Source organism: Sapajus apella, unplaced genomic scaffold (genome assembly GCF_009761245.1).
Source record: "Sapajus apella isolate SASKATOON/1434 unplaced genomic scaffold, GSC_monkey_1.0 scaffold1, whole genome shotgun sequence".
Classification (NCBI taxonomy): domain Eukaryota; kingdom Metazoa; phylum Chordata; class Mammalia; order Primates; family Cebidae; genus Sapajus; species Sapajus apella.
Genome location: NW_022436941.1, coordinates 72,136,896 through 72,154,857, shown reverse-complemented (window position 1 = coordinate 72,154,857; position 17,962 = coordinate 72,136,896). Strand labels below are relative to the sequence as shown.

The 17,962-nt window shown below is 34.3% G+C and overlaps 1 protein-coding gene across 8 annotated transcripts in view; it reads left to right on the top strand.

Annotated features, from left to right (window-relative positions):
• The window catches only part of ERBIN (erbb2 interacting protein), a 140,157-nt gene that overhangs the window by 106,511 nt on the left and 15,684 nt on the right, over window positions 1-17,962 (top strand). For 7 of the 8 annotated variants that reach the window (XM_032279407.1, XM_032279398.1, XM_032279424.1 and 4 more), the window contains 6 exons: window positions 1,030-1,151; window positions 2,094-2,267; window positions 5,593-5,778; window positions 7,744-7,858; window positions 9,548-9,731; window positions 12,448-13,993. In XM_032279407.1, coding sequence (XP_032135298.1) covers window positions 1,030-1,151; window positions 2,094-2,267; window positions 5,593-5,778; window positions 7,744-7,858; window positions 9,548-9,731; window positions 12,448-13,993 — 2,327 coding nt within the window. Of the gene's footprint in view, window positions 1-1,029; window positions 1,152-2,093; window positions 2,268-5,592; window positions 5,779-7,743; window positions 7,859-9,547; window positions 9,732-12,447; window positions 13,994-14,441; window positions 14,876-17,962 lie in introns of those variants that run through there. The other variant, XM_032279458.1, reaches the window with a different exon arrangement.

Genomic DNA, 17,962 nt, shown 5'->3' with positions numbered 1-17,962 from the left:
GTTAAGCCCTAAATAAAGGCTTAATAAAAAATGATAACTAGAAGTTTTTGTATTTTGTTATTTTTGCAGAAATAATTCAAATTGACCATATTTGGATACTCCAGGAGTTTCTAGGGTTTTTTAAAGCTTATTGTGGTTACTTGAAATCTCTGTTTTGAGTAGGGGATAGTAATTTTCTTTTAATGGGCAAAAAAGTTGTGATTTTTATTTTATATTGTACGACTTCTATGGAGTGATATATAGTAGTTGAATGAATTAATTTTTAAGCCTTATATATTTTTTTAGTTGCCTAACAATAACAAAAAACTGAGAGTTGTTAAATCTTTACTTTTAATATTACAGGTTGAATATCTCTTATCCAAAATGCTTGAGACCAGAAGTGTTTCAGATTTTGAGTTTTTTTGGATTTTGGAATATTTGCAGAATTCATATTAGTTGAGTATCCCTAATCCTAAAACCCCAAATTCAAAGCAAAATCCAGACCTTTTAGAATGCCGACACAATGCTCAAAGGAAGTGCTTATTAGTTTTTTGCATTTTTTATTTTTGGTTTAGGGATGTTCATCTTGTATATCTGATAGAATATATAAGTGTTGAGTTTACCTTAAAATTTCCATTTTCTTTACATTTTGACATAGAAAATATATTGTAAGAACTTTACTTAGTATATAATCCACATAATTTTTAATGCAGTGATGAAATTGCATTTCAACCATAGCACCTTTTAGAGCACTGCACAAAACCATGTGTCTGTGGTGTTTTAATGGGTAGATTCTCTTCAGGAATGCTTCTGGTAAGAAAACAAGATGAATCAGCTTCCGGGAAGAAAGGATATGTGGTTGACACTGTAAAAAAAAATCTTACATTCGCATTATAAAAAATCACAGCCTACTCATTAGGATTTCGAATTTCTTGCATTGACTGCAGTTAACTAATGAACATAACTCATACAGAAATTATGAGCAAGTGATAGATTTCCATAATTACAGTAAAATATAGAGGATTTTGTTTCTTCCTTACTTTTCTCTAGTTATGTTTATATCAGATAATGAAAGTTTTAACCCTTCATTGTGGGAGGAACAGAGGAAACAGCGGGCTCAAGTTGCATTTGAATGTGATGAAGACAAAGATGAAAGGGAGGCACCTCCCAGGGTGAGTCTGTTTTTTATTCTTTCAAATTTGAAACAAGTCTGCTGATATTTAAGTTGGTACTATATATACTATGATGTTTGGGGATATAAAAAACTATTGGATTTATTGTTTGTCCTCAAGGCACTTGAAGTGTTATTGCTTTAGAATATTTCACACATGAAAGAATTTGGGAAAAATATAAAACTATGTGATTTAAAGCTAAATTTTATAGTATATATAAATATAAGAGGAAAACATTATTATAGGCTAGAGAAATTAACCAAGACTTTATTTCAAATTAGTGCCCCTTATGTTTAACTTCAGTTTAGTTGACTCCCCCTCCATCATATTTGTAATGATTATTTTTCTCCCGTTTCCCTTTCTTTAGTGAATTACTTATATAAATCTAGAGATAAAGAACTCTTTGTTATGAACATTTTGTTTCTTTATGGAATTGAAAACGTCACAGTGATATGAATAGTAAATACATATTTTTGAGTTACTTAACGAATGTAATTATTTGCTCCTTATACAAACTAGCTGAATCTCAGAAAACGACAGATTGACCTTGAAAGAATATGGCTCTTGGCATGTGAGACATAAATATATGAATCTCTCAATTTTATCTGTGCATAGATTAATATCTAGCTGAAAAATATGTATCTGTTTCAAAGCTAAGTGACACAATTTTTGGCAGTATTCATACTATATATCTCTAAATGGAAATATTTGAGTCTGATGAAACTTTTAAAACATTGAAATTTACTGTGAAGTCTTATTATTTTGTTATAAAACCATATTTTTATCAAGCCTAAAATGGCCTCAAAGCCTATCATTGGTCTTCACAGTTATCCCTATGAGCTTGATATCTAATGTAATTCAGATGGATTCTAGATTAAATTTTGTTTGAGATTGACACAAGAAATATTCATACTTCATATTTCACTTATTTTGTTTCTCTAGGAGGGAAATTTAAAAAGATACCCAACACCATACCCAGATGAGCTTAAGAATATGGTCAAAACTGTTCAAACCATTGTACATAGATTAAAAGATGAAGAGACCAGTGAAGACTCTGGAAAAGATGTGAAACCACATGAAGATCAACAAGATATAAATAAAGATGGAGGTGTGAAGGTTAGAAAATTTAAACATTAACTAAAGCCTATTTCAAGTTATTTTAAAATGACAGTTGATACAGTGACCCTTTCATGTACTCTAAATGTGGAGTTGTGCACCACAGAATGATATTTCGGTTGACACACTCACATGCCTATGATGGTGGTCCCATAAGAGTGTAAGGGGCTGGGCGCAGTTGCTCACACCTGTAATCCCAGCACTTTGGGAGACCGAGGTGGGCAGATCACTTGAGGTCAGGAGTTTGAGACCAGCCTGGCCAACATGGTGAAACCCCATCTCGACTAGAGAATATAAGGGAGATGGCTGACCATGGTGACTTACAACTGTAATCTCAGCACTTTAGGAGGCCGATGTGGGACTGTCAGTTATACCCAGGAGTTTGAGACCAGCCTGGGGAACATGGCGAGACTGTTTCTACAAAAAGGTTAAAAAAAAAAAATTAGCTGGGCTTGGTGGTGTGTGCCTGTTGTCCTAGCTACTTGGGAGGCTTAGGCAGGAGAGTCATTGGAGGGCAGGAGTTCAAGACCAGGCTGGACAACATAGCAGGACAACCTGTCTCTACAAAAAATTTAAGCAAAGGAAAAATAAAATCTTTGGTGAACAAGCAAGCACTCAGAGATTTCATCACCACCAGGCCTGCTTTACAAGAGCTTCTGAAAGAACCACTACAAATAGAAAGGAGCAACCAGTATCAGCCTTTCTAAAAAATACCAAAAAATAAAGAACATCAACATAATTAAGAAATTGCATCAACTAATGGGCAAAACAGCCAGCTAACATTAAATGACAGTATCAAACACACATATATTGTTATTAATTCTAAATTTAAATTGACTAAATCCCCCAATCCAAAGACACAGACAGGCAAAAAAAGCCAAGACCCATTGGTATGCTACATCCAGATCCATCTCACATGCAAGGATACATAAAGACTCAAAACAAAGGGATGGTGAAAAATTTACCAACCAAATGGAGAGCTAAAATAAATAAATAGAAAGCAGGAGTTGCAATATTTGCTGATAAAATAGATTTCAAACCAACAAAGATCAAAAGAAGCAAAGAAGGATATTACATAAAGATAAAAGGATCAATGTAACAAGAAGAACTAAAGATCCTAAACATATATGCACCCAATACAGAAATACCCAGATATATAAGACTTACAAAGAGACTTGGACCCCCACACAATAATAGCGGGAGACTTCAACATCAATATTAGATAGATCAATGTGACAGAATGTTAACATCGATATCCAGGACTTAAACTCAGATCTGGAACAAGTAGACTTAATTAACATTCATAGAACTCTCCACTTTAAATACACAAAATATACACTCTTATCAGTACTACAGCACACGTATTTACAGGTTTAAATGAAATATTGGTTGGCTGCTAGTTAATTATTTTCTTCCCTCATTTTTTTTTTATTTTTTTATTTTTATTTATTTATTTATTTTTTTATTTTATTTTTATGTCTCTATTATTAAACACAATTACAGGCATACCCAGTTTTAGACTGCATTCTAGCCCAGGCAATAAAGCAACACCCCTGTTCTCTCTCCCTCTTCTTCCTTTCCTTTATTCTTTTTCTTTTTTTTTTTTTTTATTCTTTTTCTTTCTTTCTCTCGTTCTTCAAAAAAAAAATAAAAATAAAAATTTAAAAAAATAAAAATTTAAACATTTGGCTGGTCGCAGTGGCTCACGCCTATAATCCCAGCACTTTGGGAGACCGAGGCAGGTGGATCGTGAGGTTGAGAGATCGAGACCATCCTGGTCAACATGGTGAAACCCCGTCTCTACTAAAAATACAAAAAATTAGCTGGGCATGGTGGTGCGTGCCTGTAATCCCAGCTACTCAGGAGGCTGAGGCAGGAGAACTGCCTGAACCCAGGAGGCGGAGGTTGTGGTGAGCCGAGATCGTGCCATTGCACTCCAGCCTGGGTAACATGAGTGAAACTCCGTCTCAAAAAAAAAAATACAAAAATTAACTGGGCATGGTGGCACAGCCAGTAGTCCCAGCTACTCGGGAGGCTGAGGCAGGAGAATTGCTCGAACCCAGGAGGTGGAGGTTGCGGTGAGCTGAGATTGTGCCATTGCACTCCAGCCTGGGTAACAAGAACGAAACTCCATCTTAAAAAAAAAAATTAGCTGGGCATGGGCTTGTAGTCCTAGCTTCTTGGAAGACTTGAGATGGGAGGCTCCCTTGACCTAGGAGTTCAAGACTGCAGTGAACTATGATCATGTCAAACTGCTCCAGCATGGGCGACAGAGTGAGACCCTGTTTCAAAAAAAGAGGAAAAGTATAATGGAGCTGAAAAAATCCTATGGTCTAATGACATCATAACACAACGTTTCTATATTCAGATACGTTTGCATACACAAATAACTTTTTATTATGTTAGAATTGCCTGCAGTGTTTGGTATAGTAACATGTTATACAGGTTTGTAGCCTAGAGACCATAGGCTATGTCATGTAGGCTATATATGTAGTAAGCTATAACATGTGGGTTATGTAAGTAAACTCCATGATGTTCACAGAATGAAAAAAAATCACCCAACAAATCTCTCAGAATGTGTCACCGTTAAGTGCCACATGACTGCACTTACAAATTTATGGTTTATTCTCAGCTACCTGAACTGGGAAACTATAATAAGCAGTGAACTCTCTGATTACTGTCATTACCACTCTCTGGCTATAGAATGTTCAGTTGGCAGGGTAGTGTCAGCCTAGCCTTTAAAAAAATTGTCTGAACAAAGAAGATAATGAGTGTCAGAAAAGTCATTAATACGAAATTTTTTCCCCCTGGTAATATTTGTCCATTTTATCCCATTCTCTTTTTAAATGTAATTGCAATAATAGACATTTGGCATTTCTTTGGGATATTTCAGAAACTTTCGCAAATCCCTGAATGGTATATACCTTTAGGACTTTGCCACACACACACATACTGTATCACATAAACAAAAGTTTTACCATGTCATTAGAGTTACTATACAGTCCACAATGAGCAGAAAACAATTTTAACCATCTGGAGTTAAGTGTGCTGAGCCAAGTAACTCAGTTATCCACACTTAGAAGCCTTGCAGCTTCTAAGAGGAAAGTAACCTTGGCTGAGTTTTACATTATAATGTGGCTCATGGATCTTTGGGGACCATGTGCTCCTGAAATTAGCATTTTATCTGTTAGTGCTGCAGGTTTCTATGTTTAGTTTTCTTGTTTGAGATGTGTCCAGAATTGGAAGTTGGCAAATTGCTTACAAATTTTTATCTGAACTTTAAATATAGAAATTAAAGAATATGAACTCTTTATCTTTTACTTAGACCTCAGAAACTACAACTACAGTAAAAAGCAAAGTTGATGAAAGAGAAAAGTATATGATAGGGAACTCTATACAGAAGATCAGTGAACCTGAAGCTGAGATTAGTCCTGGGACTTTACCAGTGACTACAAATACGAAAGCCTCTGAGAACTTGAAACATATTGTTAACCATGATGATGTTTTTGAGGTATGATATTATGATTATTCTGGAGTAATCATAAGAACTTTCAATTTATATTTTATTGTTGTTAAAAAGCTGATATTGATTATAGAAAATATGTTAATGCATTCATCATTGAGAAATTTTATATCTGCAAAAATATCACTCATTTATCACTTTAAACTTACAATTATTATGCCCTTTGTATTCAGATGTTTATGCAAATTATATATGGATGGTCTAGTCTACTGTAAAATACATAATTGCTTTTATTTCTGTAACTTGAAAAGACTAATATCCAATTATTTAACTTATTTATGCATTTATCATTGAATGTGAAGGGTTTTTTGGTTGAATCTCTGAGACTTTTTTTGATGTGGAATTTCTCTAGTGGATCAATAAAAGCAAGAAGTTTTTTTAAAAAACAGCTTTATCGAGATATAACTCACGTACCATACAAATTACTCATTGAAAGTATTCAATTCAGTGGCTTTCAGTATATTTAGTAAATTGTGCAGCTATTACTACAATCACTTTTACAACATGTTTCTCACCCCAGAAAGAAATCCTGTACTCCTTAACTGTTACTCCTCAGTCTTTATCCCCTTCATCCTTAGGCAACCAAAAATCTACTTTATATGGCTCTATAAATTTGCCTGTTCTTGACATTTCATTTAAGTGGAATCATACAATTTGTGGTCTTTTGTGCCTGGTTTGTTTCACTTAGCATAATGTGTTCAAGTTTATCTGTGTTATAGCTTATATCAATACAGTGTCCATTTTTATGACCAAATAATACTACATTCTATGTATCCATACTTTGTTTATGCATTCTTCAATTAATATACATTTGCGTTACTTCCACTTTTTGGCTGTAATGAGTAAGGCTGCAATGAATATTTATGTACAGGTTTTTGTGTGGATATATATTTTCATAAATGAAAAATGATTGCACCATTTTATATTCCTTTCATATACTGCTGGTGGTAATGTAAAATGGTGAAGCTGTAACTTTTTAATATGAATATCTGAAGTGGTTCTGATTTATAGCTATGTTGTTCACTGTAGTATATACTAGCTCCAATTGGCCATTTAATACATCTTTATTCCTAAAAATTCAAAATGCGTTCAAAGCACACCAACTATTACTGTTCCTGGTTATCCTGTGAGCTGTCATTTACAACAGGAATACTTTTTTTTTAAAATGATGGTTAATGTCACTCAATACACTATGGTATGCACTGAAGCTAATGTAACATAAGCTGTGAAAAAATTGTTAGGTTTATCACAGTGAACTTATGCCTCATTTAGTGTAATTTCTATGTGTAAGGCACTGTGTTTGAAGGTATGGTGACAAAATGAGTAAGTGAATGTAGGGATTTAAATGAATGCAAATAAATATAATTAAGGATAAACTATGCTGAGTGTGTAAGAAAAGTACTAAGTGTTAACAGAAATTTAGAAGATTTATGGCTGCTTTAAGGAGAAGGGGGTGTTTGAACTGTGTTTTCAAAGATTTTAATTCACAGATACAGGAGAATGGAATGAAACGGAGAAGGAATGATGAGAGCCAAAGAATGGCATGTGGAACATACAGAAAATAACGTTTTATCTTACTGAATAAGTCAGAGGCAATATTATGAAATAAGATCAGTAGAGTAGATTGGGCTCTGATTATGAAGGCTCTTGAAAGCCAAGCTAAGAAGTTTGGACTTAATGTTCTGTAGGCATCACGTGAATATCTCAGTATAAAGAAGGCAGTAGAGAAAACAATATCCTAATGCTTGATTAGGATAATGATGCCATGAACAGGACAGAGGTGCTAAGAGTACAAACAGGCTTGCAAGGACTGGTTGTGTTTTATTACCATATCTTGAAAAGGTTTAATATGTGTTTGTAATATTTGTTATCCCTTTAAAGTCTTATGACTTAATATTTATTTGAAGAAACAAAAATTTAATTTTTAATCCCCTTCCCTCCCCTTTTGACCAGGAATCTGAAGAACTTTCTTCTGATGAAGAGATGAAAATGGCAGAGATGCGACCACCATTAATTGAAACCTCTATTAACCAGCCAAAAGTCGTAGCACTTAGTAATAACAAAAAAGGTTAGATGTTGAAGGAAAGTACTAAGAAGAGAAATTGCCTGAATAAATTTATAATTTTTTGGAATAAATTTTATTTAATATTATGTTATTTGAAACATTTTAGAAACAAATTTTTAGACATGGCTTTCTGAAAGGTTGTTTCCTTCTGTCACATTTTTAGAGAAAGGCTTTGATAGTCTTTTCTTTTCCCTCATGCATATTTACTTATAAAGGCATGGACTTCACAGACAGATAAGCCTAGATTGTAACTTCATTTCTGCCTCTTACCTGCTGTGTGATCCTTGAGTTACTCAATTTTATCCATGTGTACATATCTGATTTGATGTACAATGAGGCTAATGAAGGAGCTGGCATCAAATGGGCTAGATAACGCATCTTTCAGCACAGTACCTGATGTAGGTGCTCGTTATTTTCATTCTGTTGCAAAACACTTTTTTACACTCTATCCAACCTCTGACAGCCATTTTTCATATAAGAGAATCTCAGACTCTTAGAGATAAAATGGATCTTGAAGGGTATCGGTCCATTCCCTCAGCCCTCCCCTCCAGCACCTGAGTATCTTTACATCATCTTCCTCAAATGTTTAGCCTTTTGTCTTTGTGACATCAGTGATGCTTATTATCAAGGTGGTGCTTAGATAGCTCGGATTCATAATACTTGTAGTAATGATACCTAGAATTGGTTGAGCACTAATTGCTTAGGTACTATACTGAATATTTTACGTGTTATTATCTAATTGTCACAGTAGCCCCCATGATAAGGAAGAGGAAAAGGAGTGTATCTAAGAAAGAACTTAACCATATATTTTAATGATACTTTAAAAGTTAAGAACCCAAAACCTGAATACCTTGAGATCAAAGTTACAGAGTCCCATTTGCTACTGTTAACTGTAAATACAATCCAAACTACTAGATCTCTGCTCGTAAGATCTCAGAACATCAAAGATATCCTTAATTCATATAATCTGCTATGGATATGTCTGTATACACTGTTTCTGTGATTTGGCTAGAATTGAGTTAGTTAAAAACAACTTTTTAGCACTACTTTGAAAAAATATTACTTTTTATACTACCTATTACAGAATATGAACACTTGTCTGTTTCTGTTCATATAATTGCTATACACACAACCACCTCACATATTTAGAGTTTACCATTCATAACAAGTCTATGAAATGTTTTAAAAACATTAAGAAATGAAAGATCTGACTTTTGTAAATCCCTTGATTGTTTGGTGATTGTGTGTTTGTGGATTGACGGCTTATTATCAGAGTAGACGGCAAAAAATTCCTTATATGTATAAAATAATTTCTTGCCCAGATAAGTTTACAAAGGTTATAATCTATGTTTTTATTATCAGTTTTTAAAATTGTAAATGGGTGAAAAGTATACTTACTGGAATTAACTGACCTTAGAAAACAGTATATAATATCACCTTCCTTGTCAGTAACTAAATCAAATTCTTAGTAACTCCAACATTGGTTACTTTTAAAAAATAATATCACCATTTAAAAATTCTTTAATCTTTGTATTAGGACTGACTTTTCAGGGTGCCTCTGATTATCTTATCAATATAATTTATTACCTCATGTAGAACCAGGACAGTATAAATGCCATTTGTCATCACTGAAAAGCATTTCACAAAATTCTTGGCTAATTTATCACTGATCTTAAATTTGTTTTGTTTCAGATGATACAAAGGAAACAGATTCTTTATCTGATGAAGTTACACACAATAGCAATCAGAATAATAGCAATTGTTCTTCCCCATCTCGGATGTCTGATTCAGTTTCTCTTAATACTGATAGTAGTCAAGACACCTCACTCTGCTCTCCGGTGAAACAAACTCATATTGATATGAATTCCAAAATCAGGTACGTGAGCATCTTTTGTGATTTTTCATTTGTACAATAAATAGAAGTGGTAAGGCAGGTAACAAATACATAAACATAAAGGATTTCATAAATAAATATTATAGAAGTGATGTTTTCTTTCCCCATTTTTATTGCTGATTTTCTATTCAGTTTTATATATTTCCATTCTAAATTAGATTTTTAAATGGGAAGGATAGACTAGATTCTCTGTCTCTCAATTAAAAAGTTGAATATTTATATAATTTTTAGATATGGCAACATAAACAGCATAGTTGAGGCAATTTAAGTTGAAAGGAGTATTTTTATAGTTAGAAATGCAGAATCATTTTGGATGGCTGTCATTAGAAAGTTCAAATACTCAGCCAGGTGCGGTGGCTCACACCTATAATCCCAGCACTTTAGGAGGCCGAGGCAGGTGGATCATGAGGTCAAGTGATCCAGACCATCCTGGTCAACATGGTGAAACCCCATCTTTACTAAAAATACAAAAATTAGCTGGGCAAGCTGGTGCACGCCTGTAGTCACAGCTACTCAGGAGGCTGAAGCAGGAGAATTGCTTAAACCCAGGAGGTGGAGGTTGTGGTGAGCCGAGATCACGCCATTGCACTCCAGCCTGGGTAACAAGAGTGAAACTCCATCTCAAAAACAAAAACAAAAACAAAAAAAAGAAGGCTCAAATACTCTTGACTGGTGTTGTATATTTGACTTAGGCTTAATTTTGTAGGACAAACTCACTGAGAGAGAGAGAAATGTTAATTTGTGTAGCCTGGAATTTAGGTGAAGTCTAAAATACGTTTTATTGTTTAGGCTCTTGAGAAGGTTGGTTGTCTGTAATGTAGGCTATGGGTTTGAAAAGAAAAAAAAAAAAGAAGAAATTTGGTTATCAGAGTAAGGCCCTGCCATTCTACCATAGTGTTATCCTATCAGCTAAACTCTGCTTGTTAGAAAGATGGGAGTTGGCTGGGCTGGATGCAGTGGTTCAAACCTGTAATCCCAGCACTTTGGGAGACTGAAACAGGAGGATGGCTTGAGTCCAGGAGTTTGAGACCAGCCTGGGCAACATGGTGAAACCCTGTCTCTACCAAAAAAAATACAAAAGTTAGCCATGTGTTGTGGCACATGCCTGTAAAACCAGTTACCTGGGAGGCTGAGGTGGGAGGTGGAAGTTGCCGTGAGCCTTGATCATACCACCACACTCCAGCCTGGGTGACAGAATTAGACCTTGTCTCAAAAAAAAAAAAAAAAAAAAAAATTGGGGTTGGCTCGATGTGGTGGAACACCTGTAATCCTAGCACTTTGGGAGGCTAAGGTGGGTAGATTGCTTGAGTTCAGGAGTTCAAAACCAGCTTAGGCAAATGGTGAAACTATGAATCTATAAAAAAAATTAACCAGGTATGTTGGCATCTGCCTGTAGTCCCAGCTACTCTGGAAGCCGAGGTGGGAGGATAATTTGGGCCCAGGATGTTTAGGCTGCAGCGAGCCATGATCATGCTACTGCACTCCAGCCTGGGTGACAGAATGAGACCCTGTCTCAAAAAAAGAAAGATTGGCATTACTACTAAACCAGAAGTTTGATGTATGGAAAATTTTAACAATTATTTATAGTTGTTCTTAAATTTCAGACATATTTAAGTAAAATTTGTTTATTAATGTGTGTTTTTGGAAAAGAGAGATGAATTTTATGCCCGAAAATGAGTTCAGATATTGTATAGTTATAATCACAATCAGTCATTTTTTTTCTATTTGAATTTGTGGCTATGAGCTACTGTTTAAAATACTAATTTTTATAACCTCCTAGATGTTATAATATTAATTTGTTGAATAATAAAATTCTATTTATTTATTGTTGAGAAAGTGGTATGGTGTTTTCTAAATTCTGCTTTTAATATAATGAAATAAAGCCTAAGCAAGAAGTACAGCAGCACCTTTTTGTGCTGTATTTCTAGTAATGAAGGTTATCTTTTTTGTAATGGGAAAACCAGTATTAGGGAATTTTTGTGGAAACATAACTTGAATATGTATACAAGAGGTCACAAATATGTTCAGTACCACCAGGTAAAAATAAAATATTTTCTATAATTTTGGAATGACATATTTAAAAGTATTTGCCAAATACAGCTAGCTACTTAAAAGAGTGATTAGACTCCATTTATCTTTTTATGCCTTTTACATATTTTATGTAAAACTTTGGACAATTATTCACTTCTTTGCTTTGTACAATTTTCTTACCTATATATTTGAATGCAATAATAACTATGTACTTAGTCAACTATGATTAATTTGGTTAATAATGTAAAGCTTCAAAATTAACTATAAAATTGTCCTATGCTCATGACTCCACTATTCATGTTACTAGTTTTCTCTCCATATATCTGCCCTCCATCAAGCATTTCATTTTTTCCACATTCATGAAAAGATGTAGCAAAGATTAATAATTCCACTTTTGTTCATAGTTAAGTCCCTTAAATTATTTTGTGACAGACGGAGTGTATTGATGAAAATTAATTTTGGTATTATCTGTGAATTCTAATTATATTACTTGTCTCCAACTGAATATAAAGCTATATCATCTATTAAGATAATATTTTAAAATGACATGATAATAAATGCCTTTTATCAACTTGTCTACCTATACAATTTAACTATTTATTAATGTTCCCTGTTACTAAGAAAACTTGGCTTTATTATGTTTTTCATAAAATTATCTTTATTTTAGGCAAGAAGATGAAAATTTTAACAGCCTTTTACAAAATGGAGATATTTTAAACAATTCAACAGAGGAAAAGTTCAAAGCTCATGATAAAAAAGATTTTAACTTACCTGAATATGATTTGAATATTGAAGAGCAAATAGTTCTAATTGAGAAAAGTGTTGATTCAACAGCCACAGCTGATGACACTCACAAATTAGATCACATCAATATGAATCTTAATAAGCTTATAACTAATGATACATTTCAACCAGAGACCATGGATAGATCAAAAACACAGGATATTACGTGTGGAACAGACTTTTTAAGCATTAATTCTAAAGAGGAAACTCAGCACTTGGAAAATGGAAATAAGTATCCTAATCTGGAATCCGTAAATAAGGTAAATGGACACTCTGAGGAAACGTCACAGTCTCCTAATAGGACTGAACCACATGACACTGATTGTTCTGTTGACTTAGGTATTTCCAAAAGCACTGAAGATCTCTCCCCTCAGAAAAGTGGTCCAGTTGGATCTGTTGTGAAATCTCATAGCATAACTAATATGGAAATTGGAGGGCTAAAAATCTATGACATTCTTAGTGATAATGGACCTCAGCAGCCAAATACAACAGTTAAAATCACATCTGCTGTCGATGGAAAAAATATAGTCAGGAGCAAGTCTGCCACATTGTTGTATGATCAACCATTGCAGGTATTTACCGGTTCTTCTTCATCTTCTGATTTAATATCAGGAACAAAAGCAATTTTCAAGTTTGATTCAAATCATAATCCCGAAGAGCCAAATATAATAAGAGGCCCCACAGTTGGCCCACAATCTACACCTCAGATATATGGTCCTCCACAGTATAATATCCAATACAGTAGCAGTGCTGCAGTCAAAGACACTTTGTGGCACTCCAAACAAAATCCCCAAATAGATCATGCCAGTTTTCCACCTCAGCGCCATCCTAGATCAGAGAGCACAGAAAATCAAAGTTATGCTAAACATTCTGCCAATATGAATTTCTCTAATCATAACAATGTGCGAGCTAATACTGCATACCATTTACATCAGAGACTTGGCTCAGCAAGACATGGGGAAATGTGGGCCATCTCACCAAATGACCGACTCATTCCTGCAGTAACTCGAGGTACAATTCAGCGACAAAGTAGTGTGTCCTCCACAGCCTCTATAAATCTTGGTGATCCAGGTCCTACAAGGCGGGCCCAGATTCCTGAAGGAGATTATTTATCATACAGAGAGTTCCATTCAGTGGGAAGAACTCCTCCAATGATGCCAGGATCACAGAGACCTCTTTCTGCACGAACATACAGCATTGATGGTCCGAATGCATCAAGGCCTCAGAGTGCTCGACCCTCTGTTAATGAAATACCAGAGAGAACTATGTCAGTTAGTGATTTCAATTATTCACGGACTAGTCCTTCAAAAAGACCAAATGCAAGGGTTGGTTCTGAGCATTCTTTATTAGATCCTCCAGGAAAAAGTAAAGTTCCTCATGATTGGAGAGAACAGGTACTTCGACATATTGAGGCCAAAAAGTTAGAAAAGGTAATTGAACATGAGTTTTTCACTCTTTTCTTTATGAACTTAATTATTTTCCTTAAAAATAATTGGCATTCTCTGTTTTCTAAACAAGATGAAGCAAGGTACCCTGAATTACTGATTGTCTCTTTATATTCTAGGTGTTTTTTTTCTGGTACTGGGAATAGAGTTCTGAATTTGAACTCAGCTGGGACAATTGGGTTAATAATGTTTGTTTCTATCCTCTCCCTTACGCCCCACTGTTTCTAACAGAAATGTATTTATTTTATACGCTTATAAGTGTATCTCTTTTAGATTTTGCACACATACTAAATATACATTTGCCTCTGTTTAGCATTCTGACGTTTTCTATTAATAATTGTTAATTATTTAAATATTATAGGAAAATATAGTTAACAGAATAACAAAAAAATGTATTGCAAATGTAATTATTTCATTTAATATTTTTCCCCAGTCCACAGTATATGAACTAACATTGTCACTGACACAGATGGCTTCTGGCATGGCGTTTATTCTTAACTTTTCTGAATTTCTGCATTTCTGACCTACTTAAATTCAGTTAAGTGTTTCTATGGCTCTAGAGTGGCTTAGCAATAGTTGGTTAAATAACTAATGCTCCTGTTCAGTTTACAATTTTATATGTAGGTACTCATCTGTTGAAAGGAGTTAAAATGTAAATACAAATACACACAGACACACACACATTTATAAATATATATATCCTTGTAAAACCAATATGAGTGCCATAGTCATGTGGCCCGAGTGTACAAGGCATGATCTTTCTTTAAGATTTAACTTTTTATTTACTCACTAGATTTTACCCAAGCATTATCTTTCCTTGCTTATTAAATATAAAATGTGTCCTTTTTTTTTTTTTTTTTTCTTAAAGACAGAGTCTCGCTCTGTTGCCCAGGCTGTAGTACAGATGCGTGATCTTGGCTCACAACAACCTTCACCTCCCGGGTTCAAGCGATTCTCCTGCCTCAGCGTCCCAAGTAGCTGGGTCTGCAGATGTACGTCACCACGCCTGGCTATTTTTTTGTATTTCTAGTAGAGAGAGGATTTCACTGTCTTGGCCAGGCTGATCTCGAACTCTGTACCTTGTGATCCGCCTGCCTCGGCCTCTCAGAGTGCTGGAATTACAGGCGTGAGCAACCGTGCCTGGCCTGACATATGTTCTGCAACTTCAATTAGCCATTTAAAAAAATGTCTTAAATAGGCCGGGCGCGGTGGCTCAAGCCTGTAATCCCAGCACTTTGGGAGGCCGAGGCGGGTGGATCACGAGGTCAAGAGATCGAGACCATCCTGGTCAACATGGTGAAACCCCGTCTCTATTAAAAATACAAAAAATTAGCTGGGCATGGTGGTGCGTGCCTGTAATCCCAGCTACTCAGGAAGCTGAGGCAGGAGAATTGCCTGAACCCAGGAGGCGGAGGTTGCGGTGAGCCGAGATCGCGCCATTGCACTCCAGCCTGGGTAACATGAGTGAAACTCCGTCTCAAAAAAAAAAAAAAAAATGTCTTAAATAAAATTTTCAGAAATAAATGCCTAAAATATATAAATTGTATTTTATATAAGTTTACATGAAATGTGAGCCTATAATTGTTCTTTTTAGTGCAGTCCTCTCAACTTCAAGTAAACTTTAAATTGGTAAACATCCATAAGTATTAGGCTACTTCATTCTCATCTATCCAATTTATTTCAACTAGTAATTCTGTACACACTGTTGAGGCTATTTGAACTTGTGTGCTTTTTCTAAAGCACTTGGAAATTTCTTAAGCAGATGTGTTTTATAAATAAATTTCTGGTGATGGTGTGAAACTAGATTTTAGAGGCTATAGTCAAAGATATTGAGTTATGATGCTATTTAATGATCTAGATAAAAATGAAATATGAACTGTTATCAGTGGAGTTAAGATAAATGAGTTCAAGAGAGAGTTCTGAAATAGACTTTACAAGAATTTACTTTTGATTGAATATTCCTATAATCAGAAAGGAAAAGGGATAAAGCTTGAGATTATTGTGCCTTGAATGACTGGTTGTTGGGAATGTCTTTATCTATTAGTGGGCATAGAGAGAGGAGTAGGAGGTTTGGAAGAAGGGATGAGTTCGATTTTTATGTTCTGTGTAGTTTCCATCTTATATGGCTGTTCTCCTACTTTCATGTCTGACAGAGATATACCTGGGTAAATAAGAAGCAAGTAGTAACTATCTCATTGTTCAGTGTGCCACTCAGCTTTTTTAAAATTGCCTAAAATACTTACATATTTTGAAATTCGTGGTACAGTTTCTTGAAGAGTATATGGCAGTAGTTTCTCAGTTGTGTCCACTGGTAATTTAGAGGTGTGAATTAATTGATTGAAACTAAAGAGAAACCTTGTGAGAAAAGAAATAGGTCAAACTGTGCCTGAACACAAATCTGCAGCTGATAACTCCCATTTCCAAGGATATCACACTTTGAAGTTATGAGGGGTGCTGCTTCTCTCATATGCGTGCCGATACGCCCGCCTTCCAGACTACTAGTTGACTGCACTATAGTGTATTGTAGCTCATTTGTTGGGAAGCACTTCTAGCAAATACCAAAGTATATATCCTGCCGTTACTGTAGCTCTACTATATTCCTTCTAGGGTATTTTATTCTCCATGTTTTTCTTAAATGTATGCAATGTGTGCCTCTCGGTTCTTAAAAAGTATTCATATGTGAGACTGCTTTTACTTAACGCATGTGAAAGTTTTATTTTAAATGGATTCATATGTTTTATAAACCACGTTTTTAAAAGAATTTAAATTTTTAAAGAATTTTTTACTTTTTAAATTTTTTTCAAAAAACAGAGAGACATTTTAGTCTAACATTTCGGAATCCTAGCTCTGCTGCTCAGTTAGCTACTTGGACAGGTAACTTTGACTTTCCTTATGTTGGTTGCTTCATGTGCATATTAGGTGCCATGAAAGGAACTACTAGGACTGTTTAAAAAGTAAATGGGTTAATATATGCAAAGCACTTAGAATGGTACCTGGCATATATAACTAATTGCTAAATAAGTGTTTATTGCTATTATCTTCATCCTCATCATCACCATCTTTTAAATATAAAAAAAAAGTTATCAGCTGATTAAATTTGTTTTAAACAGTCAAATCCTTTATTGTGCAGTAGGTTATTTTATGATGGTAAAATAATTGTGTTTTTCTTAAAATTTTAAATATAGTTCCTAATTTTAAAATATAAACAGATTTCTTGTATCAAAGATTAAGGTCTTTTTAGAAAGTGAAGATAGTCTCTGTCTGTTTAGATTGTAAAAATTTGTTTCAAATACCTATTACGGATGATGATCTTGAATAATATTTCTTTTATATATATTTATCTGTCAATACCAATAAAATGTCAATAGAGACATTCGTATTTATACATACATACACACACAATAACAAAAATAGAAATTTCAAAAGAAATTTGATACATCATGATTTCATTATCAGTCATTATCTCTTCTTCAGAAAATACAGTTCAGAAAATTATTTCATAATTTAGGAAATAACTGGTTCAAAAGATGAAATTTTAATATATTGCTAGTAATTATATGCAATGAAATTTGGGGACTTTTTGATAAATTTCTAAAATGTTTTCATTTTGAAAAATAAAATGATATGGCAAATGCAAGAGTAGTCACAGAAGATGGGCTTATTCAAGAAACAGTGCTTTTTGAAAAACAAAATTTTGATAAATAGGATTAAGATTAATAGGTAAAGATAAAAGTTATATCAAGAAGGAGTTCTGAGAGCAGAGAGAGACAAGGAGTTCAGCCTGGTTGAATTAGGGATTTATTTTGAGAACATTTCATAATAAAGTTTGGGCCAGATTATGGATATTAGAAAGTCATAATATGTAACAGTTCAGCTTATTTAGTATTTACAAAGTGCCAGAACTATCACTGTAAAATAACCTTGCTGTACAAATGTTTTTCAGTTCACATGAGT